General features: G+C 38.6%; 1 protein-coding gene across 3 annotated transcripts in view; it reads left to right on the forward strand.

Annotated features, from left to right (window-relative positions):
- LOC105227159 (calcium uniporter protein, mitochondrial) overlaps positions 1 to 24,711 on the forward strand; it is a 172,465-nt gene that overhangs the window by 144,485 nt on the left and 3,269 nt on the right. For 2 of the 3 annotated variants that reach the window (XM_049458149.1, XM_049458151.1), the window contains 2 exons: positions 5,625 to 5,753; positions 5,962 to 6,504. The exons of the other annotated variant lie outside the window; for it this stretch is intronic. In XM_049458149.1, the coding sequence (XP_049314106.1) occupies positions 5,625 to 5,753; positions 5,962 to 6,504 (672 nt within the window). The remainder of the gene's footprint in view (positions 1 to 5,624; positions 5,754 to 5,961; positions 6,505 to 24,711) is intronic. 3 annotated transcript variants of the gene reach the window in all.

Consider the following 24,711-nt stretch of genomic DNA (forward strand, 5'->3'; position numbering starts at 1 on the left):
CAAACGTGGTTCCAGAGTAAAAAAAACACACCTGTTATAAAGATCGAAGGATATGTATGTTCCCTTACCTTTAATGTCTATCAGGACATTTTTCCACAGTAGACCTCCAAGTTCAGGTCACAAAGTTCTCATCACTGACGCAAAAAGTAGAAAATTTTAACTCTAGCTACACCAATCGATTATAAGGAAGAATATTATAAAAATACAAAAACAAAGAAACTTCCTATTTAATGGGGAATGTTTCTTCTCGTTCGAAAGAATATTCTTTGGTATTTATTTCTTGAAGATTATCTTTTTCAAATATTGGCCGCGGCTACGTCCCAGAGATAGTCCATTCGTTGAATTCAACTTTCGATGCCTCGTTCGAGCATTTCGATTGGTAACTGGCGGCTGACACGCGTTATGTTTTGTACCAAGTCATTCGAAGTAGACTTTAGACTTTACATATCCCGACAGGAGAAAGTCTAACGGTGTGATATCACACGATCTTGGTGGCCAATCGACCGCTCCAAACGTGGAATTATCTGTTCCACGAAGTGTTCTCTCAGTAAATCCATTGATTGATGCGATATGTTGGAAGTGACGCCGTATTGTTGAAACCAAATGTCGCCGAGACCACCAGCTGGCATATCATGGCGTGATGATGATTACGTTCTTACCGGCAGAATTTTTAAAGAAATATAGACGAATGATTCCATCGGCCTCCAAACCACAACAAACCATGGTTTTTTCCGGATGAAATGGTTGCTCTTCGTCCGATTTTACTTGTTTACATACCCAGTGAGTCAAAAATGGCCTCATCGCTGGACAAAATTTGTCTCGAAAACGTCTGATCTTCTTAGAACTTTTCAAGATCCTACCGAGTGAAGCGATGTCGCTTTGGAATGTCCAGCGGCTTCAGTTCTTGCACAAGCTGTAATTTATACACTTTAAATTTAAGATCTCGACGTAAAATGCGCAAAATCTTTTCATACCTCTGTCTAGTTAAGTTGCTGCAAACGACGCCGAATCGGCTTTCGACGGTCTTTGTGTACATTCTCAGCCACGGCTGTTATATTTTCTTCGCTGCGTGCTGGACGTGGTTTATTCGGTTGAATATTATCCAGTAAAGAATGCTGGGTCTCAAGACGGGTGATGGTGTTACGATTAGTTGACCATAAGTTGAGTAAAGCGCGCGAAAAACATACCTTACAGAACGTGAATTTTTAATAAAGTTGAACAATTTGTAAACGTTGTTCAGGCGTAAGTCTTTGCATCATGAAAAGCCAAACAATATTGAACAAAAATAACAAGGAAGCTTGACATGTCTCATGCGAGATTTGTCAAAAAAGGTCTATTGGAAAAAGTACCTCTTCTTGGATCACCCGTTAGAAAGGATATTTTTTAAATTCTTTAAACATAGTAAGATGCTTACAATTAAAACAGTTTTACTCATTTTACTTTAATCCTACAATTTTCTCAACCTTTAGGCTTCCTCCATGCTTGTTGAGAATAGATATATAAGCAATCACAGCTCAAGGGTAAGACTGGGAAAGTCTAAAGCTAGAAACGATATATATTTAAAGAGATAGCATCTCAAATATTTTTTATTTACAACCCCTCTATCTTTATATACAAAATAAGCACTTGTACGCACATCAGTGCATTTGAATTCGCCATTTCCGCGTAATTTTTCTCTATGCTTCTCGTACTTGCTCAAGTGTATTGTAACTGCTCCGGTGAAACGAAAAGATTTGCCATTATTCACTTCACCTCGCCGGATACACGAGCACATCAGTCCGCCGTGTCACTCTAATCCCCCAGACAAGCTTGTAACCCATTTGACATACGTTAGTGCATACCAAAAAATATACATATAAACCTCTCCAAGGTGGACGAGCTGCTTGTGTATTTCAATAAAGTCACGAGTGTTTCGTTCAAAGTGGACTTTGCGAGTGGGTAAATCAGGGGAAAAATGTTCGGATATGAAGCAACGGTTTACAAATGATAACAGTTTGCATAGTGAAAGTAATTTGAATTCGTAAAAATTATTATATATTTCTAATTATTTTAAAATAATAGATATAAATATGTGAATATTTCTCAAAAATCTGTCTCACTTACCGCTTGTCCTTACGCGTTTGTGACGTTCGAAAATAGCCATTGCCCATTGTGCCGCCATAGCACAGGCTGTGACTCTGACCCGAACCTATTTTGGCTGTTGCTAAAAGTCAATTCGTAACACTCGTAGAAACAATGGGCCACGCTGTGAAGTATAAAATTTTTACATAACTCTTAAAAATAAATATGCGATATAAATAATATTTATTTAGCTTTTTATATTTTTCTGTTAAGTTTTTTCTAGTCCAGTAAAGAAATCAAACTTTCATATTTTTCAAAGGCAAGTCAAAAATGCTGCCAATAATAGAGGTCAAGGATTCTGATGACCATAGGAACGGCGAAAATTATATTTTACAACCAGAAGTTGCAACTGAGTCTCTTTTTTAAGCCTTAATTGCTCTATATTTTTTATGAGTTTTTTAAAACATTTGTTAAGTAGTTATTTAAAAGTTTGAAGCTTTTTTCAATAGCTATAACTTTAAATGGTGCACTATTGAACCACTCTATATGCCTGCATCTGCTGATATTGCTCATACGACATGTCATACCAAAGATTATTAAAACTATCCATGAGTTTTGCAGTAAACGATACAAATAAGTTTTTTTAGCTTAGTTAGAATTAACAGATTAAAATGAATATGTATTTTTTTTATTCTACACCTTTTTGCCATTTTAAAGGTAAATTAATAATGCCACGCTAGTATAAAACCTCCTCCTCCCTATTGGCAAAACTCAGGGACAGTTGATTTTCACAAGTTTCTCTTGAGACAAAGTTTTCACCAACAAAATCATTCGCCATAGGTAGGAAGTACATAATTGCATAAGAATATCCCAAAGTCCTCTAGCTGCTGGCGAGTCAACATCGATGTGTGTGTTCTGCCGTTATCCCGATGCAACGCAATTATTTTCCTGGTGGCCAAAGCTGCCCACTTTTAGGCGTCTGTCTACTTCATATATTCCAATTGTTGACAGTACAGGTTCGAATTAAGAGTTGGGTCGCATGAGAGCGGCACTTGGCAATCCCATCAAATTAACAGCAAACCCATCTTGATGGTCAATCCTGACATTATTACTATTTGCGTCTGGTTAGGTTAGATGACTGAGGTAGACCGATCGCACTGGACTGATATATGTAGTCCTTTGTGAAGCTATAGAAAAGAAGAACTCATAAATTAGCAAAACGCTTAGTAGCCAATACAAATTTGCGCCAGCATGACCTCCTAAATGCGGGAAGTCAAGTAGGAAGTTTTGAATTGTTTCCACCTCGTCTTCTCCATTCAGCTCCTGCAGATGGCGTCTAATATGATTCCCAACTTTACAGCATAGACGTCAATAGGGTTAAGGCATGCTAAAAGCCCCACAACTACGGTGAGGCCAGTCTTACTGAGGGCAAAGATATCACAAGATCTCTTGTGAACGATCTTGAGCCCAGTCTGCGATCAAGTTCATTTTACAGCCACCCGCAACTATATATTTTGTGAAATTATTTGACTTTTTTGACGATTACAAGATCTTTTGAACGTCTATTGGGTTCATTGTTTACGGTGTTCATACTCGTATGGCCAACACAATTTTACTAATTTTTGCAATATGTTCTAATTTTCTTCATTGGTGTAGATACTGCTTACGCGGTTAACTCGGCTAGAGTTTACAAAAACGCGCCAATAGTTCTTCATTTTCAATGTTTGGCGTCAATTGAAGATTCCAAGTATAACCAGGTCTTTCCAACAGAGTGAAGATCTTCGACTTGCTTAACTTCCCTCGGCGGGAGCAATCCACTCACACCTGGAGTGTTTTTGTCCATTCAGACGACATGACCCAGCCAACGTAGGCGCTTTCTCCTAATTCGGGGAACTATATCAATGTCGTCGTATATCTCGTACAACTCATCGTTCCATCGACTGCGGTATTTGCCCTTGCTTATGCGCAAAGGACCATAAATCTTCCGCAGAACCTTTCCCTTGAAAACTCGTAACGCCGATTCATCAGATGTTGTCATAATTCATGTCTCTGCACCATATAGCAGGACGGGAATGATGAGTGACTTGTAGAATTTGGTCTTTGTTCGTCGAGATTCTCAATTGCCTACTCAGTCCGAAGTAGCACCTGTTGGCAAGAGTTATTCTGCGTTGGATTTCGAAACTGACGTGTTGATTCTGGTTCCAAAATAGACGAAATTATCCACGACTTCGAAGTTGACTGTCAACAGTGACCAAAACGCTAAAACAGTGACTGTTTTTTTGATGACAGGAGATATTCCGTCTTGCCTTCGTTCACCCATTTGTCTTCGTTCACCCATTTGCTTCACTTCCTTGTACAGTTTAGAGAAAGCAGAACCAACAACGCGGTTGTTGAGGCCAATGGAATCAATACATTACGCAGCCATATTAGTTTTGCGGGGATTCCAAATTAAGACATCGCGGCATAAAAGCAGCTCCTTTTCGTTCTGTCGAAAACAGCTTTGAAATTAACGAAGAGGTGTTGTGTGTCGATTCTCCTTTGACGGGTCTTTTCAAGATTTGGCAGTTGGTGAAAATCTGGTTAGTTATTGATTTTGCAGGGATGAAGTCATACTGATAAGGTCCAATCAGTGGACTTTAATCTTTCTCACAGCAAGCTCGATAGAACCTTATATGTAATATTGAAGAGTTTTATTCCACGGTAGTTGGCGCAGATTATGGGGTTTCCCATATGGTGGATAGGGCAGAGCACACGATGATTTTTCTACTTTTACTGCCTTGAAATTCAACAAACCAGTATTCGTGCACTGAATTTAATGGAACGAATTTTCAGTTACATCTAATAATTTTGCATCAACAAAAATAGTAAAGCTAGTATTACTTTAAGACCAATAACTTGAGAAGCAATAGATGAAATGTCATGAAATTTGAACAGTATTCGAGTTAATGTTTGTCCACTTAGACACTAAAAGAGATGTTTGTGGCGGGGTCTCTCAATCAAGAGAAATCTTAATGCTAACTAAAAATTTAATAATGAAAAACTAATTTAATAAATTAAAACCAACCCGCAATAAAAGGCACCCCCATTATCCTCATGAAACGCAAAAAGCATTATTATGTAATAAATGAATATTATTTATGTATGGTATATTTTTGTATAACTAACTGCACTTATCACTAATGAGTTAAGCATAATTAAGTTATTAATATATAATTGTTCTCTGTTTCATAAAATAAAATAAAAATTCCTACACACATCCTTAGTTTCATCTCCTTTTCATTCTCATCAAATTTGTTCATAAAGTTAACCAAATCAGCTGTTCATTAGACAAATGTTTAACATTTCGCATCCCATCTCATTAATTAACCTTCGGTTTGATGCCCATCGAATTCATTTTCCATTTGAATAAATTCACATCAATGTACTAAACTCGCACGCACCCGCTTTAAGTTTCCCCGTAAGTTACGTGAATACTTGCACCCCACTTTAGTTATTTTTGCATTTCTTCAAAATTATACTCCTCTTTTCTTTCTTCTGTTTCTTCTTTTATGTTTCGTTCAAAGGCAAGAGTGAAACTGCAAATGAAAATGCAGAGCCAACCGCCAAAGAGAGCAACCTCTTAGCAAAAAGCATGCAAACACAAAATTTCAAACCACATCACTTGCTTAAAGCAGATGAGACTCTCTCGAAAGGTACGATAAATCTGCTGCAGCTTGAAGCTGCTAGTGGTCCACACTAGCGGTGCCGAGCGCACGCTTCCATTGCTTATCACCATACAAGGTTAACAATTTTCTTTTTATTATTTTATATATTCATGTAATATCAACTGCACTCTTGCCAAAACACTTACGTCTGCATACCCGTACATAACGCGCGTATTCTTTTGCTTCACCAATGAAGAGGGGGATCTCACGACGCTGAAAATATCACAGTTACGCACCCAGCTGCGTGCGCATGGTTTGAGTCCTGTCGGCAAAAAGGATGTGTTGGTGCAGCGTTTACAAAGCTATCTACAGCTTACGGCAGGAAAGCCTACAACTCAAATTTCACCAGATACCCAAGCGTACGAGGCTGGTGCAACAGTGGACGAGGAGAAAATAATAAACAGCGAGAGCGCAACAGAACATAGTTATACAGATCATCAACCTGCAAAAGAGAAAGCCAGCGAAGAACAACCAGAAATCACTCCGCTTATGTACCAAAATCTCTCATCCAACCAAGCAACAACAAAGCACGAAGTTGACAATGTTGAGCTTCATGCCAAGGACACAAATTATGAAGTTCAACACAGTACCGTGAGTTCGCCTGCTTCTATTCCCAGCCCTAAAGAGAGTGGCACAGGTAATGCTAGTGGCGGTGGAAATGATGGTGACGAGGATGATTCACATCATTCCAATTCCACCCAAACACATTCAACTGAAAATGTGGGGGCAAACAACAAGGGTAAGCAGGTTCCTAACCCCTATAGAATATATGGAGGGAAGCCTACAAGTACTAGTGTAATTAACTATATGTTAAGTATGAACCATAACTGGTAAAATAACTTAAATAATTTAAGGTATTACTTTAATATAATACATGGTGTTCAAATGTGTTTTTGTTATAATTAATGTTTTAGGAACGAAAGACAAATATTTCTTGAAAACCTTGGATGACATTCAACTCTTATGAAAAAGCAGACCACTACTTTATTCTTAATACCATTGACCCTCTCGTAGTCAAATTGTTTTATTGTGTGCTGTACAAGTACAACTACTACTATGGGCAAATAGTAAGGCTTTTTAATTTGAATTTCGTGCGAAAATCCTTTTGTCGAAATGATCTTTTTCTAGGTTGATAAAACTTCCAATGACATCTGTGCGAAATATCATATCAAAATAATCATAAGTGTTTAGTATACACCGATTTGATCAAATTCCGAGAAGAAAATGTCGGTAAACATTGGTTGTAGCGCTTGCTTTTGATGGTGGCAGCGTTTCCTGTCACATTACGAAAGAAATCAGACACATTGATGCCACCAAACCACAAACCGCACCAAACGATCGATTTTTGGAGATGCAATTGTGTTTCCTACACTACAAGAGGATTTTACTCACCGCATTAGCGACAATTTTGTTTATTGATGAAGGCTTTAAGACAGAAATGAGCATCATTCAAGAAGATCTCTTACAGTATATCGTAACCAAGTGAACCAACCAAGATTCCCGTCACAAAGGTACTATTACCGGGAATAAAGAAGCTTATCCGCAAGGATGAAGGAGAGGCAGGGAGGGGTATTGGCATCAACTCCAAGACATAATCCATCACAAGTTACCACTGGGTAGTTACGACCTTAAAAGGTTTAATATGTAATCAACCTCCCAAGGACAAACTCAGGCTACTTACCGCTTTCGACACTGGCCATTGTAAGCTCAAAAAGCACTTAAGTATGTATGTATATAACATGGGCCTAGTTACTTGTACAAAGTGCCGGTTCTGAGACATGGAGCCTGAAACTCCAGAGCACCTGCTATTTGACTGTACATCAGTCTGTAGAAGCAGGATAAAGGCCCTTAGATTCATGTTTCCAAATAGGGATCACATCGCCTCAATAGCACAAAGCAGTTGGAATTTAGTTTGTGGTGCAATCCTTATTTATTTATCTAATATACAGTAACTACCAGAGACGTGAATTCGTGTACTAATCTTGGGTAAATACCAAGCATTGTACCAAAGTAAAACGTGACTTCTAGAAATTGTAAACCTCACTAAATTCACTGACAAAATTTGACACAAATCCATAAACAAACATGACTGCCACGAGCCACGTCAACCCTACTGGTAGGCGCTGTATATACAATGGTACTTTCGCTCCAATATTATCAGACTAGTGAAAGGGTTCGTACTTCGTTGTCCTCTTACTGTCTAATCCGAGATGGCTAGGTTTCGAGTGAGCTCGGTTAACGATTCTCAAAGACCAGAGACTACCTGATCTCACTTGGCCACTATATATCACAATTAGTCCATTGAACTACTCGTTACTACAAATTTCTGCACTATTCACAACCCTATGACAAATCTTTGAACGAGTATTTATTATTGTATAATATTCGACCGAATAGACCACGTCCAGTACCTAGTGAAGAAAATAAAGCAGCCGTTGCTGAGAGTTTACTCGAAAACCGTGAGTCGATATTGCGCCTTCCGCAGCAACTCAGACTGACATATAGAACGACTTGGCGGATTTTATGCCGATATTTTAAATTGAAAGCATACAAAATACATCTGGTGCAAGAATTAAAGCCTTCTCAAACGACATGGCCTCGCTCTATGGATTCTTGAAAAGTTTAAAAAAGATCCGACGTTTACGAGTCAAATCTTGTTCGGCGATGAGGCCCATTTCTGGCTCAACGGGTATATAAACAAGCAAAATTGCTACATTTGGGACGAAAAGCAATCTGAAAAGATTGAAGAGTTGCCATTTCATCTAGAAAAATACAACGGTTTGGTATGGTTTGTTGGCCGATGGAATCATCGATCCCTATTTCTTCAAAAATTATGCGACCGTTATTGCGCCATGATAACCGACTATTTGATGCCTGAATTTGAAGTTCGTGATCTCGGCGACATTTCGTTTTAACAAGACGGAGCTGCTTCACACACATCGTATCATTCAATGGATTTATTGAGAGAATGTTTCGGTCAGCAGATAATTTCACGTTTTGGGCTGGTCGATTGGCCACCAAGATTGTGTGATTTCACACCGTTAGACTTTTTTCTGTGGGGATTTTTTAAGTCTAAAGTATATGAGGACAATCCCGCTTCGATTCAGTCCTTGGAGCAAAACACCACGCTTGTCATTCGCCAGTTACCAGTGGAAATGCTCGAACGCGCCATCTAGAATTGCACAACAGATGGACCATCTGAGACGTAGCCACGGCCAACATTTGAAAGAGATAGTCTTCAAAACACAAATGCCAAATAATATTCTTTCGAATGATAATAAACATTCCCCATTAAATTTGATGTTTCTATGTTTTTTCTTTAAAAAAGTAAGGAACCTCGAAACGGATCGCCGGGAATTGTTAGAATTTAAATGAGTCGTCTCAAAAGATTTATGAAAAGTTCAATACGATTCGTCAATACTTCTATATGGGAGAGGCATGAAAGCCCCGATATAAAAAATCCCTAAAATTGAAGAATCCAAACTGAAAATCTCCTAATTTGCATCTCTAAGTTTTATGTTTGACTTGGAATAAACCTTTTGAGTTTCGTTGCTTATTTAAATCTCTTTAGGCCTTAAATCACGCTGAAGTTATAAAAAAATTAATAAATAATCAAAAAATGATATATTAGAACATTTACAAAAAAATAAGTATTCGTTTAAAACACGAAACCATTGTCGCAATAAACTAATATTTTTTAACAGAGCTTTTCCAAAAAAAACGTTTACTTTTTACTGAAATTAAAATCGAATGTGAGAGGACAAAGCTTAAGTAGAACTTTAAAGCATCCAAGCGATAAATTTGAAAAGGGTGAAGTGATATTTGTATAGTCTAAGTATTTTATGTGAGATCAACATTTAAATCATTTACCTCAATCCGTTTATTATGTGTCGCTGATTTACGAGTATATGTAGCTTTCTATACGAATTTTCGCAGTGGCTCCTTGTGGTTTAGCTAAAATAAATGGCAAGGCCTAAGCCAACTGGCACTTTGCTGCTTCCGAAATCACCTGCATAAATTCTTCACACTTCACGCTGCACTACCACCACCACTGAATTCTGAAAAGAGACGAGTGTCGGGTGTGGGAAACCTCAGTTGACGGGTCGCTGTTTTCCGTTACTCATTTAATTCGCCTTTAATTTGATTAATGGCAAACGGCGTCGCAATTGTTCATGTGAAATGCAAACATCGAACAAAAACAACATTACATGCATGCAAGTGTATATATAATATGTATATGTGTGTAGATATATGTATGTATGTGTCGAATGTATGCGCTTTGCATCCATAATTAACGAGCCAGTCACTTCTGCACGCAGATATGCAAAGAAGAGGACACGCACTTAAACACGCATATGGCACGCTCTCACACACACACATACTAGAATGCTTATGCACATATGTACGTATACGTACATATAGTATAGAAGTAAGCATTGACTTGGCACCGCAAGCTGATGCCCTAAAGAAACGCAAAACGAAAGGATTATATTTGCAAGTATAAACACACACATACTCGCATGCCACAGCTTAACAAGTGAATTTTAGAGAGCATTGTGGCAAGATGGAGTAGAAAACGAATAGCTGCCAATTTAAAAGTGTTCCTTTGTGCCAACACACATTTTTAAGGTTTTCGGGTTCTGTTCTCTACTTATGTATTCGCATGTCAACACTTCCGTTGATTTGCACTTTGTCGTCCGTTCATCCCATTGGTCTGCTGAAATCGTGCCATTGGTTCACCAATTTATTTGGAACTTTAATCTTAAATTCGGTTTTAACCTTGGCGAAAGAAGGCCGCAAACAGAAACTATAAAACTGTCAAAAATGCCAAAAAGGCGCTGAGAACAGCCTGCTCTAAGCAGTAAACTTTTTTCTAATAGGAATAACAGTTGCATTTGGCGAGGTTTTCATGCGTAAACATCTACAAAACCAAATACGTGTACGTACATAGATATTCCTATGTTCTACATGTGAGCCAGTTGTGTTAACATACCTTAACCCGGTATGATGCAACACTCATTAAAAATGGACTAGTCGTTACTCGGCTCGGAATTGTTCGCAAACTTTTTTTTTTAATATGTTAGAATGCTGAAAATGCATCTATAGACGAAGTGCAATATACTAAAAGAAACTTTGCGCAATCTTCGACTTTAATTTTTAGATTTCTGGACCTTAAATACTCGTACTGTTGTATTTCGCGTTGTGTTAGTCCAATTGACTTCCACAATATGGTCAGAGAAACATAATATTGCATACTAAATAACTACTTAGACAGTTTTGTGATTTCTAAACTCAGTAGAATTGGACCGTCTGTAGTAAGTGATCGCCAAGAGATGACCAGCACCGTTCCTACGACACAGATTTTTATACGGCCAAGCACCGTAAACTCGGTCCCATTGCTCAAAATTACTTCAGAGTTCTTCTCCTATTGGGACAACGTTAGGCCACACACGTTGCACCGAAGCTGTATTAAAGATCTTTATCTAGATTTTGATTGTTCACTTCAGGTCAAAAAATTTTTGATTTCGAATGAATGGTGAGTGTGAAATTGATCGGCTTCAAATACGTCTCGCTTCCCTCTTCAATTCTCGGAATTCATCCCATTCCGGGTGTATTGTGGTCGATTGTAACGTTGCGAGGTAGGCGGTATATTTTCTCCCCGCTGCGCATCGTACCAGCTGTTCTTTTGAATTTTCCGAAAACTAATGGTTTCCTTTTCAGCTGTACGTAAGGAGGTTGAAATGCAGTTCCCTTAGACCGAAATACTGATGAATGTTCTCGGAAAGCAGGAGTGCAAGTTGAATAGCAAATCGTTCGGTTGTCTGTTGTGATTGCAGCTTTGACGTCGAACTTTCCTTGTGTTTGTTGACGTGCGTCTGTTGCTGCACAGAGGTGGGTGCGTATCTTGGCAACAACAAGATAGTGGTCCAAGTCAATTTTAGGACCTCGAAGCGTACACACGTCTAAAATAGTGGATCCGTGTCTTCCGTCTATCACAACAACAACCAAGTAGCTTGATGAATTTTTCTATTTTGGAATTTTATACTGCAGATAACCATAACTCGACGAAGTCGATCAACCTCAACCCTTTTGGCTATGTTTCTTCATGGAGGTTAAATTTACCGAGCATTATGCCAAAGATACCTTCTTTGCACATCCTCGTCTTAAAGTTCCAAACGCGAATTTGACATAGTGGTGGGGGCAGCTGTCATAGGTGCGCACTAAGCGCTCATAGAAGATATCTTTGGTCAAAGCGTCCTTCTCTTTCGTCGGGGTGTGGGTGCAAATCAGCGATATGTTGAGAACTTCGCTTTGATGCGGACATTCATCCACCGGGGTGAACTGCAGTAAATGCCACAAGGACCTACTCGCCGTAGTCCTTGTCCCGTCCATCGCATTTTCTGGACGGCAATGATGTCAGCCTTCATTCTAATGAGGACATCAATCAGCTGGGCAGCGGCATCTTTCCTTAACACGTTCAAAAGGGGACCTCTTTTCTGAGGCTGTTTTCTTCTTGTTAGGGTTTTTATGTGGGGGTCTCAAACCCAGCCAGAATCCTGGGGAGGGATGTTGCTTAAACCAAATGTAAAAAAATCGTATCTGGGCACTCCCAAGTGAATGGCGTTCAGAAAACTTTCCTCACATGCGTGAACTTCTGCACATGACTCCATCCTACTACTGTGATCAATTTGAAAGCTGAATTTTTAATTTATACGCGTGTTTCGCATCGATATTTTTTTTTCGGCAAGTTGGTAATACTGTTAGTGACATCTATGCGAAATTGCACGTCAAAATATTCTTTAACATATGAGATACGCGTCATTTTGTGAGGCTCGAAAAGTGAATTCTTCGATTTTACTATGTCTGTATTTATTGAACATTGATTTACCTTCGAGTAACTTCCAGCTAGTCAGCAAATTCACATGACCACTTCGAGGACACCGTTTTGACTCAATTGAGGATATAAAAAGTATTCATAGTCTTGACAATGAAACTTTGGGTCACTTTACCCCAATATGCCCAATTTATGATCATAGTTTTTGGGATCGTGGACAGCTTTATTTCGAAATTTAATAAATTGTTGTTCTTCTGAATGTATTAACAATGCCGCCTATCACTTTATAAAGGGTTCCATTCAAAGCCTCTCTTTTTATGTTTCACTTCCCACGGTTAGTGACCTTAGCCAAACCAAGAAATAACGTACAGAAGCATGGAAGCTACAATACCCTTCTCATACACAAAATATTCGTTGTAAGAACTTGATTACGATTGTTCAGTTCGTAGGGCAGTAGGGCTATGGTGGATCGATATCCGTGGTTCTGACAAATAAGTAGGTCCTTGGAGAAACAAGAACTTGTGCAAAATTTCAGCTCGATATCTGAAAAACTGAGTAACTAGTTTGCCTATATACAAACAGACAGACCAAAAGGTGGTCAGACTGACATAAATCGACTCAGCTCATCATGCTGATATACATTTTATAGGGTCTCCGATGTTTCCTTCTGGGAGATACAAACATGTTGTTGGCAAATTTAATATTCCCTGTTCAGGGTATACAAATATTTACAGCTTTCAATATGGTTTCTGATACCGGATTGTGTTGTTACTTCACCACAAATCGACTGGTTCAATCCGAATCGGAGGCACTTTCCTATACTGCATGGAAATCCATTTGAGAATTTGTAAGGTCAACCCTTGGTATTAGCGCACCACATGCGCAACTCAAAAAGTTAAACGTAACAAGCCAGAAAATAAAAGGTTATCAACAAACAAACAAAAAAGCACGAGCAAATAAACGAGCCAAATAAGCAGCCAAACTACTGAAATATTTTCTCATCACAGTGGGTTAGCCGGCAAAGCAGTCAGACGCCCAGCCAGTCAACCAGCCGCCGCTTGAAAACCAAAAAGAACTTTTTTGCGAATTTCCACTATCACAACTACCACAACCACAGCAACCGAGGAGCACTAGAACGAGTAGCAATGTCATTACATTGCTAACGTTGTTGCCCCACGCACCGTTGCTGATGATGTTGACGATGTTGCGGCTCAACATACATAGGGCACTTGTGTGGGGGTTTTGTGATGTTTTGGGCGAAACTCAATTTGTGTGTGTTTGGTTATTGTTAGTGCTTTCCAGTTGTGGTTGCAGTAAGAGCAACGGGAAACTATAAATCTGAAATGAAAACACAACTAAACCTAAACACCCAAATTGAGGTCGAATTAGGAATTACTGCTTTGAGACAAGAGTAGGCCTAGAGATAAACTTTTTTGGAATTTTGAAGCATTTTACACATCGAAAGTCATACTGAGGTGTACGGAAACGTGTTCAATTGTTAGGTCGCGTGCATTACTAATCCTCGAGCCAGATCTGGTATGGCACTCGATTAGTTGTTGATTAATGTCATATTAGTAAAACTTGCGATTAAACTCCAGATGTTACTTTAGCAAGAAGTGGTGTGTTTCGGTGGCACCAGGCCTTTTTGAAGGGCCGGGAAAAGGTCGCTGATGAAGACAGTCCTGGGAGACCTGCGACTTCGACAAACACCGCCAATGTGACTCGCGTGCGCAATGTTTTGAACTCAGATGATCGACTAAGTATTCCTTTAATTGCCCAGACGTTAAATTTAGCAAACTCTGTGGTTCATAGCATTGTGATGGAGCACTAGAACATGCGCAAGGTGTACGAGAAAAAGGCCGACGCAGAAGGAGCTTATTTTGATAGTTTTTAAAGAGTTGTAACGATTGGTTAAACAAAATTTTTTAAATCCACTCAGTCCTATTACTCTCCGGACAAACCTTGTATCCGTAACATTACGTTCCGGTTACGGCAACCCATCTATCGTGGAAGCAAGAGTAAATTGTATGTTCTTTATCTTGGAGACTTCCGATAAACAGGTTGTAAGAGGTATATGACGAAATTGCCAATTTCAAGTTTTTCCAATGGCAGAGGTTCTTATTGGTTAGTTGGATGGTTGAAATAGCAAACGCATTCACACGTCGGCCATCATTAGACCTATTGCACTTCCAGGTGGTAAACAAATTAAGCCTTATCCAGCATTTCAGTGGATTTAATAAATAAAAAAATTGTCCACACAAATTACCCAATGTTTCTAATGTGGGAGAAGTGGGAACCGTGGTATATATACCATCTCATCCGGCTGAAGACTGGGCTATCGCAAAGTTCCAGTGCATGCTCATCATTCCGCCGAATCCACTTTTCCCATTTTCTGATGGTGAAGGTACCCTGTGATGACCCCTACAATATTACTAAGTTCCATTTTGCCTAGAAGTAGAAACTTTTTGGTGTATCCATCAACATTATCCCAAGGTAACTTTGTGGTTTGCCCTGTATTACTAGTGCCCCCAAGAACTGAGGTGTTCCTCTAGTGTCCATTACTTCAATTATTCCTTGAAGGAGCTAAATGGTTCTCTAATATTGGTGGAAGAGTTCTATTTGTGTTAGTTTCGGTTATAGATTGCCTTAACTAATTTTTTCTGATATTATTAAGTTCCCCTTTGCCTAGAAATAGGAGCTTTTGGGTCTGTCCACCATTAACACTACCCGCAGGTAACTTTGTGCTTCAAACATCCCTTGAAGCAGCTGAATGATTCTCTAATATTGGTCTACATTTCGGTTTATCTCATTTTAGCTGATGACTTTCTGCATCAATCTCCTACCAAAATGTGTAATTATTTATTCACAGAATATCAATTCGAAAGCACAAAAGAAGAACAAGAATAATTCCATGTCGATAACATTCCCAATTCATTAAATTCAAATATCCGCTTTGTGGAAACAAATTCACGATATGGAGGAAAAGTCATTTCTCCGAGTTCAATGTTACGCGTCTGAAAAGCAGTATGCTTTGTAGAAGAAAAAGAACGGGTGATCAAAGTAGAGGTACTTTTTGCAATAGCCTTTTTTGGAAGATCACGCGTGAATCGTGTCAAGCTGTCATCTTACTTTTGTTCAGTATTGTTTGGCATTTCATTACGAAAATTCACGTTCTAACTATAAAGAACGCACGCTTCGCTCAACTTATGGTGAACATAATCGGACTACTGAATGTACTATTCGGAATACCATTACCCATCTTGAGACCCAGCATCCATTATTGGATAATATTCGACCGAATATACCACGTCCGGCGTGCAGTTAAGAGTCGTAGCTAAAAGCGTACACGAATACCGTGGAGAGTCGATTAGGCACCGTTTATTCAAGAACTGAAGCCGCTCGACCTTCCCAAGCGACATCGCTCCACTATATGGGCTTTTAAAAAGTTCCAAGAAGATCCATGGTGTTTGAGTCAAATTTGGTTCAGCGATGAGTTCCATTTCTGGCTCAATGGGTATGTAAACTAGCAAAATTGCAGCATCGGCAACATTTGGTTTTAACCAGTCGGCGCTACTTCACACACATCGCATCAATCAATGGATTTATTGAGAGAACGTTTCGGTTAGCAAATAATTTTGAGTCAGTCGATTGGCCACCAAGATTGTGAGATATCACACCGTTAGACTTTTTCTGTAGGGATATGCAAAGTCTAAAATCTATGTCAACAATCCCGCTTCGATTCAGGCCTTGGAGCAAAACATTACACTTGTCATTCGCCAGTTACTATTCGAAATGCTCAAACGAGTCATCCAAAATTGTGCTCAACGGATGAACCATCTGAGACGTAGTCGCGGCCAACATTTGAAAGAGATAATCTTCAAAAAATAAATGCCAATGATTTTTCGATCGAATGATAACAAACATGCCGCGTTAAATTTGCAGTTTGTATGATTTTTCTTTAAAAAAGTAAAGAATCTCGAAATGTTTCACCCTTTAGAAGCCTAAAACCTAACCTCACACAATTATACATATATATAATTGGAACTATTTTTATTATCATAGACAAAAAAGCAAAACTTGACCCAGCGATAATTCGAATTATTGCGCTGTATGTTTGGGGTTAGTGACGTAAGCAATTGCCTTTAAGCAAATCTATACAATATTTTCTCCATAGCTACAAATCGAAGAGCAAGCAATAGAAAATATTGCAAAGTTTTATGTTTCTTATTCATTTTTATACACAAATACGCTAAGAACATTCGAAGTTTCAAGCAGACACTTAAAATTCCTTTTGACTTTGCAACATTATGGAAAGTCGTTGAAGAACTGTTATTTGTCTTCCTCAAGACATCAACTGTCAATATCGCATTTGACCGGCATTTTGCGCTTGAGCAGCGAACACTTAACTGGCGGTGATAAGGGAAAGGGCGAGCAATTTCTTCAATGGTTAATCAAATACACTTCCCTCTGACATCCCTAGGGTCTTGTAAAGAGTTTTCGGTGTGTGTGTGTGTGTATGTTTTGCACATATTGGCTGGGTAAGCAACATCAATCGAGTAAATAAGTTGACACTTTCAGAATTTTTGAGTATGTGACTGGGTGGCAGGCGTTGAGTTGGAGGGGTGTGCGTGTCAGCGCCATCAACAACACCGCAGCGACCCTATCTTTGCTTGTGGGTTGGTGGATAACAAGTGTTTTGTTTCTTGCTTTTTTTTGTTTCTTCGCAAGACTTTGTGAATGTATGAACTTTGATTTCTTAATCCTGCTTGAGTGACAGTCAATCTCACTTTGACATTTCACTTGTCATTGGAATTTGTAGCATTTGTAGTAGTGATTTGAAACTTTGTCACAATAAATGGAATTGCAAATTTGTTTTCACGATTTTTTTGCATATTTTCTGTATGTTATGCACAAGTATCACTGTTATTCTTATTTATATATGTATATATATTCTTTTTAATTAACTAACACTAACACAAGTATGCTCAATGCACCGTTTTTCTGACCGCGTACATGGGCGATCCGTCGGGAACGTCTGCAAGCGCGAAAATCTGAAAGTTAACTGAATTTTTAATTCCATTAATAAGCGCCGACGGAGAAAAAAAGCAAATTACAAGTACAAGTACATGTAAGTAGCTGGCTGCAGTAGTCATAATCGTGAAATGCTTACTGAAAATCCCAAAAAATCAAAGTGCATGAAAATAATAATCAGCAACGGCGCTGGTGGCGCTGGGTAGAGTGGCGGCAGTGGGGCAGACGTGCAGGCGGCAGTGATGGCCAACAACCGCAACTGACAAGCCAGCAAGCGGCCAAATAGCACCACTTACCCACATATGTACGTACAGATGTATGTATGTCTGTAGGTACTCGCGCACCAGTTATGACGCCAAAGTCTCGCTAATGACTGAATATCCAAAGACAATGATGAGCATAATGAAGATGGTAGCTTCGGCATAGCAGTTATATGGAGTACAGCAATAAGCGCATAAAGTTTGCCATGATGACGCCAATGAGAGTCAAGTGCGCGCAGTGGCAGTGGCGGCGGCGTCGGCGCCGTCGTCGCTAATAACTCAAGCGTTAAAGAAATTTGATTTAAAAAGAAAATTAATACGAAACTACACACATCTTTGGCGTGAAAATGAGCTGCAAGCAGAGTGTACAATAAACGCCTGTAGGTTGGCGAAACAACAAACACACAGAGAAATAGATAACTACCTGGCCAGTGGTAAGTAGAAAAAAAGCTGGGCCAACATAATGTTAATTGCAGCGAAAACCTGCAAATGTGGCAAGCAAACTGATAAATAAAAGCAAATGCAGAAAAGGCGCTTATGTAGAATTGAGAAAGAAGCTAAGAAGATGATAACATGAGCACTTATAATGTTAGTGTTTAATGACTACAACAAATGTGGAAACACGAATTTACGTTTAGTAGGTTGCCTGCTTTTTTATTCCACCAAACACGCACAACTTCAACAACTGTGAAATTACATTTACGTTTATCAAAGCTTGTGTCTGTTCAGATACCCTCTCCGTAGTAGCGTATTGGGTGCAACAAAGTCCACACTTATAAATATACAGTTGTTCGGATATGACTTAAAAGTTATGGGAGCAACTTTTGTTGCATTTGGCCCAACTGAATACACAAATACATAGTCGACTGATATTTAATTTTGGGCTCACACGCGTAAATACCCGACTCATCACCTGTCACGATGTCATGAACGTGTCGAAGCGCCGCTGTCGTTTTTTTAACTTTTCTCTCGACCAATTGTAATGTGCATTTTTTTAACGATTGACAAATTCTGTGGTATACAAAATGAAACAAACTTTTTAGTAAAATTTCCTGCACTTTTTGAAATAATGTCTATAGTTGTCTCAATCTAACGACAGATCACATTCCGATCTGGCAATATCTGCTAGCGCAAAACATCAATAGTTTCCGGAACAACAGCTGATTTTAGACGATCTTCAGGAAAATTCCTCGTAAAGTAATCTAAGACCTCGATTGAGTTCAACATACCATCCTGCTCCTTGATAAAGCTTCATCGTCAATAATTTAATTAAGTTCATCGATTCGTTGTTTCTGAGTTAATCCACGTCGAAATTTGTAAAAATTATTGCGTAAAAACGATCGCGATATATTTCCATTCTTTGGTCAAAAAGAATATTTTAAGTTACTGTGACTGTGACAAAACGTTCTGAGTACCACTTATGCGGTTATAGCCGAGTTAACAACAGCGCGCCAGACGTCTCTTCTTTTTCTAATGGGGCGCCAATTGCAGATTTCAAGTGTAGTCAGGTCCTTTTCCACATTGTCTTTTTAACTGGAGGTCTTCCTCTTCCTGTGCTTCTCCCTGCAGTTACTGCGTCGAGTACTTTCATAGATGGAATGTTTTCATCCAATCAGGCGTTATGTTCTAGCCAGCGAAGCCGCTGCCTCTTAAATCGTAGAACTATGTCAATGTCGTCAAATATCTCATACAGTTCAAAATTCCATTGACTGCGGTGTTCGCAGTTGCCAATGCACAAAGGATCATAAATTTTCCGCAGAACCTTTCTCTCAAAAACTCGTCTTCTCTTGTTCGTTTTTCGAATTTGCCACATAACCAGTTTTGCCGAAAAAACAGGCGACCATTTGCTTCGAAGTGCTTCTTCCACGAACAACTTTCGTTGGATTTGACTCGTCTTGGAACACCCACACGGTCGATTGCTGTTTTTTTCGGGCTCATACGCATAGATCCATGATTCGTCACCTGTGACGATCTTATAAACGTCTTTTGAAGCACCGCGATCGTATTTTTTCAGCATTTCTTTACACCAATCCACACGAGCCTTTTTTTGAGCGATTGTCAAATTGTGCAGGATCCAACGAGAACAAACCCTTTTTACGGCCAGGTGTTCATGCAATATCGAATGTATGCTGGTGGGAGAAATGCATAGGCATGCCTCTATCTGAAGGTATGTTACATGACGGTCTTGCCTTATCAGATGTTTTCTGGCACAACGGCTGTTTTTGGACGACCTTCACCCAATTCGTCTTTGAGCGAGCGTCGGCCACGATTGAATTCGTTGTACCAGTTTTTCACAGTGCTATAGGATGGTGCTTCATAGCCATATAAAGACTTTAGTTCATCGATGCACTCTTGTCGTGATAAGCCACGTCGAAAGTTGTGAAAAATGATCGCACGAAAATGTTCACGAGTTAATTCCATTTTTTGGCCGAGGTGAATTTTTTAATTCCCTGTAAATAAAACAATTCACGATTAAATGACATGTGGAAATGTCAGATTGCACCTGGAAACACTTAGTGTTGCCTAGGCCAGAAATATATATAGCAGCCCTCGTATTAACTATAAAATAACATCTTTCAAAAATACCTACTACGAAAAAAATATTGCTTCATTGAAAACACCAGATCTAAAAAAACAACCGTTATATGGAAATTGTTGGTAAAACAATATTCAATGAATTCAGTTACTTTGATTGTATCCTAAACCGATTTTGCTTTCTGTGCAGGTACAACTTCGTTAACAAAATTACTTTGCCGTTCCTTCTGGCCCAATCTATTCGTTTTTCGACCAATGCATGGTTCAGATTCATCATTTTTTTTCTGTAGCGATTAGTACTGACAGTTTTACCAGGATTGAAAGCTCAAGATATACCACACCCTTGTGATCCCACCAAGCACAGAGTATAGAATGTGCTATTGCATTCAGGTAATGACTAGATGGTCCTAACATTCGAGTAAGTAATGAGTACATTCGGGAAATTGGGTTTGTGGGGGGTAATCCAGACTTCCGTTTCTGTCTCAGCTTGGGTTTTCTGCATTTTTACATCAGATCATCATTGGGATGGGATAGAGGACTGGGTGGATGTAATTGCGGTATACCCGATATACTCAGACATTAGGGATCTGGGTGGTATGTAGATTAGCTGAACTGATGGACATTTATATGTTAGTGGTGTAATCTCCACTAGTCGGAATGCCGAAAAGTTAAGGTCGTTTGCGCGTAAATTGTTTAGGTAACGAAGGCGTTTAACTAAAAATTAAGTTTAGCTTCTTGTGTGAATGGTGTGTGCGTGTGCATATGGTATCCAACCCGTAGTCGCCAGTCCAGATCAGTATGGAAACTCAACTGGTAGTAGTCTCGGCTACAAAGTCTAACCGGAGACTTAATTCTGGTACCATGGAGAGCAGCAGCCCTTGGAGTTCGCTGCAACCTGCTCATGGGGACTTACTCCTCGGGGAGTATCGTTGTGGTTGTGGTTAAGACCCGGATGATGGAAGAGCTGTCGTCAGCAGGTACCCACGTTAAACAAACCGAACGTTACCGAAACAATCTGTTTTTGCAGTCGATGTTGATGGTTTCAGCCATGATTAAGCCATAATTTTCTGCATTGAAGATTCTTAAAATTAATCAATTTTGTATCGCCAGTGACAACTCGATGCAAAACTGATTTTCTTTCGTGTCTTCGAAGCAAAATTTCCCAAATGTTTTTTCGGGTTTCCATTTGTCTTTCATTCAATTCATCTGACAACCATTTTCTACACTTTTGGTTCTTTCTCATAGCTTTCAAAAGATTTGACATTGTTTGTTGTGCAACATTTAACATGGCTGCTTCATCTTCAACCCATAACAGCTTGCAGTTCGGCGTCTTTACACTTTTTTGGTGCTCTTCCACGTTATTAACGTTTCTTAGCTACCACATTTCACTTTCGATAAACCACATTCGGATTTCGTCTACTGATTATTTCAAGCCAAAATATTTTCGGTAAATTTATAAAAGCTTAACTTTTTTGTAAATACCACAAATATTTTCATGCTTCGATTTGTTTTATGTGCCATTTTATGTGTGTTTGAATTCCTATGCTTCTGAGTGTTGCTCGATGTTCCAAATATTTGTTTCCCTCATTCATATTTCATGCTGTGCCCTCGACATTCTCATTTGATGAAACTTTGCTCACAACATCTGCCTAGTACATACATACTACATACATATTTACACATGTAAGGCTCGTAATGAAATGCTAATCAACTTTGCAATTCGTAATATTTTCCTAACTACTACCGACTACCAAGTACCAGTAATAATGTTAATCAAACATGCGAGATCGAAAAGAAAATTCCATTCGAATTCAGCGTTGAAGAGTTGTGCTCTAGAGAGCATTGAGAACATTTAACTGCTGCAGCAAACATCACGTCTGTGCATGCATAGTTGAGCAATTAAGTTTCTACGGCGTTCCAATCAGTCAATAGCCTTAGCCTTGACTATGAGCGGCGGAGGGATGAGATTCACACCATAAAAGTGACAATATGTACGCATGCATGAAGGAAAGCACTCATTCTGACGCTGCATTCATATATTGCCTACCACTGCCACGAAACTTACTTTTTCCTAATCAACATGGAATTATTTGCCCATAGAATGTGCGTAATTCGTCGTATTTGGCGAAGAGGCTTTGTTGCACACATTTTGCCTTGATCTATCATTATTAGGAGGCGGATAAAAACTTTGATGAAGCACTAGTCAACTTTTCTAACCAGTATAATGGCGTCAGTGAGAAATTCCCAATAAAAAAATGTTCATGGTTTTCACTAGTGATTTCAAGAGTTCATGACTTTTTAATGAGGGATGCATGTATTACTACAGAAGTGGAGACTAAAGTAACCAAAAAAAACTATAGAGAAGACAATGGTCACTACAGAATTGATGATGATTTCTCTTTGTTAACTTGCATACATTTAAATATTATACTTAGATTTAACAAATGAGAGCTTATAAAATACGTTACGTTCTTTGAAGGACAAAAGATCATTCAAACCAGAAAGGAATTGTCGGTAGATATGACCTGTATTGTGTCACGAACCCTTGCTTGCTCATAATTTTTTAAGAAATCATAGGAAAAGGAGTACTCTGATATATGTACATTAAGTATAAAACATTAAATGTTGCATTTTGTTTGAAATGCATATTTTTATCCAATAGGATAGAAATTTACATTTCACTTCACATTTTATATGAACCCAAAATGATAAGCATTTGTTCATAATTTTAAAATTTTTAATTTATTATTCAAAATCTACATTTGTCGTTCCCCTCAAAGTAATATCGCTTGGCCCAAGCTTGTGCCACCATTTTTTCAATCCTCCAAACAGTTGTTAAAGTCAATTCCGGAATAGCCTTCAATGCTATATCAGGCATACACGGTGATCGAGACACGGTATTGGTTGAAAATTTGGCGAAAAACTCACTCATTCATCCGGGACCCTTTTTACGAAAAGCGTGGCGCAAAAGACGCTTAAAACTCAAATATTATTCTTTGACGTAATTTTTTCGGCCTCGGCTCACCTTCGACATGGTATTCGGCCAATTGATCGTATGTTTCCGGGTCGTAAGCCAATACGTTTCATGATAACGTTAACGACACGCAATTTTTTAAAATTATTGAGATTTTGTAACCAATCGTTCTTTCACTTTTCTTGGACCCAAATGTCCTTTTAAAATGGTATTTACTGATCCTTCCGATATTCCAACGATAACAATAAGATCTCTGACTATTAATCGTCGATTTTCAAGCACAGATTCTTTTATTTTATTGACGTGTTGATCATCAGTTGATGTTGATAGCCGTTCAGGACGTAGTTCGTCGTCAACGCGTTCTCGATTCTCTTTAAATAATTCGCGACTAACAATTATCACCGAAAGCCTTTTCTCACATTCTGAACGTTTCGGCATCAGAAATTTGATTCCTCACCAAAGATGTAATGGAACTTCATTGTTGAATAATTTCATTCATTTTGTACTTCAGGCAGACAAGCGTATATAAAACCATGATGATTATCTGCCATTTAGCGCAGATGTTACTGACAGTCATACCAACCTAAAAGAAAGATATTTCGGCGAATGGTTTTTTGCGCGAAATTTAAATGAAAAAGTCTTACTACTTACTTTGCCTACAGTAGTACTTTGAAGGTATTTATTTGGGTCCATTCCTATTCAATTTCTTGAAATTTTTTAACCTGATATCTGCGAGTGCAATCTTATTAGATAGTATCGGGTTTTCCAATAGGCATGATACGAGTATGATTTGTAAGTGTCGTTTCGGTCATTTTTAATATATGAATGAGCACAATTTTGCGGTTTTTAGGAACACTTGCCTGAACGGCAGTAATATTTACATTACTTCGATCATTTCTTTGTCTCATTGGCACTTGAATATTATGTAAAGAAAATGTACTCTCGAGATTTTCAAGCGCATTACAAAGCGCACGAAAAGTTGCAATAGGTAAACTATTCTTTTAATAACAAAATTAAATCATTTATAAAGGTTGTTCTTGGGTATATCATTCCACGATGAAATTGTAAGCTTTACCGACTAGAAAGAAAAAAATTTAAATATTATGACAAATTAAAAATTGCCGAAATGACGCTTAGAAATTATATCATTCTTATTGGAAACCCGGTACTTCTATATTAGGCTTAGCCTTATCACAGCGGAATTGGTGTGTAATAAAATTCATAAGAACTGAAAACTCTTCCTTCATATCTACATATATAAACTTTTAAAGTACAAGAAATTCTAACTAAATTATTATTATTAATATTAAT

Source organism: Bactrocera dorsalis, chromosome 5 (genome assembly GCF_023373825.1).
Source record: "Bactrocera dorsalis isolate Fly_Bdor chromosome 5, ASM2337382v1, whole genome shotgun sequence".
Lineage (NCBI taxonomy): Eukaryota > Metazoa > Arthropoda > Insecta > Diptera > Tephritidae > Bactrocera > Bactrocera dorsalis.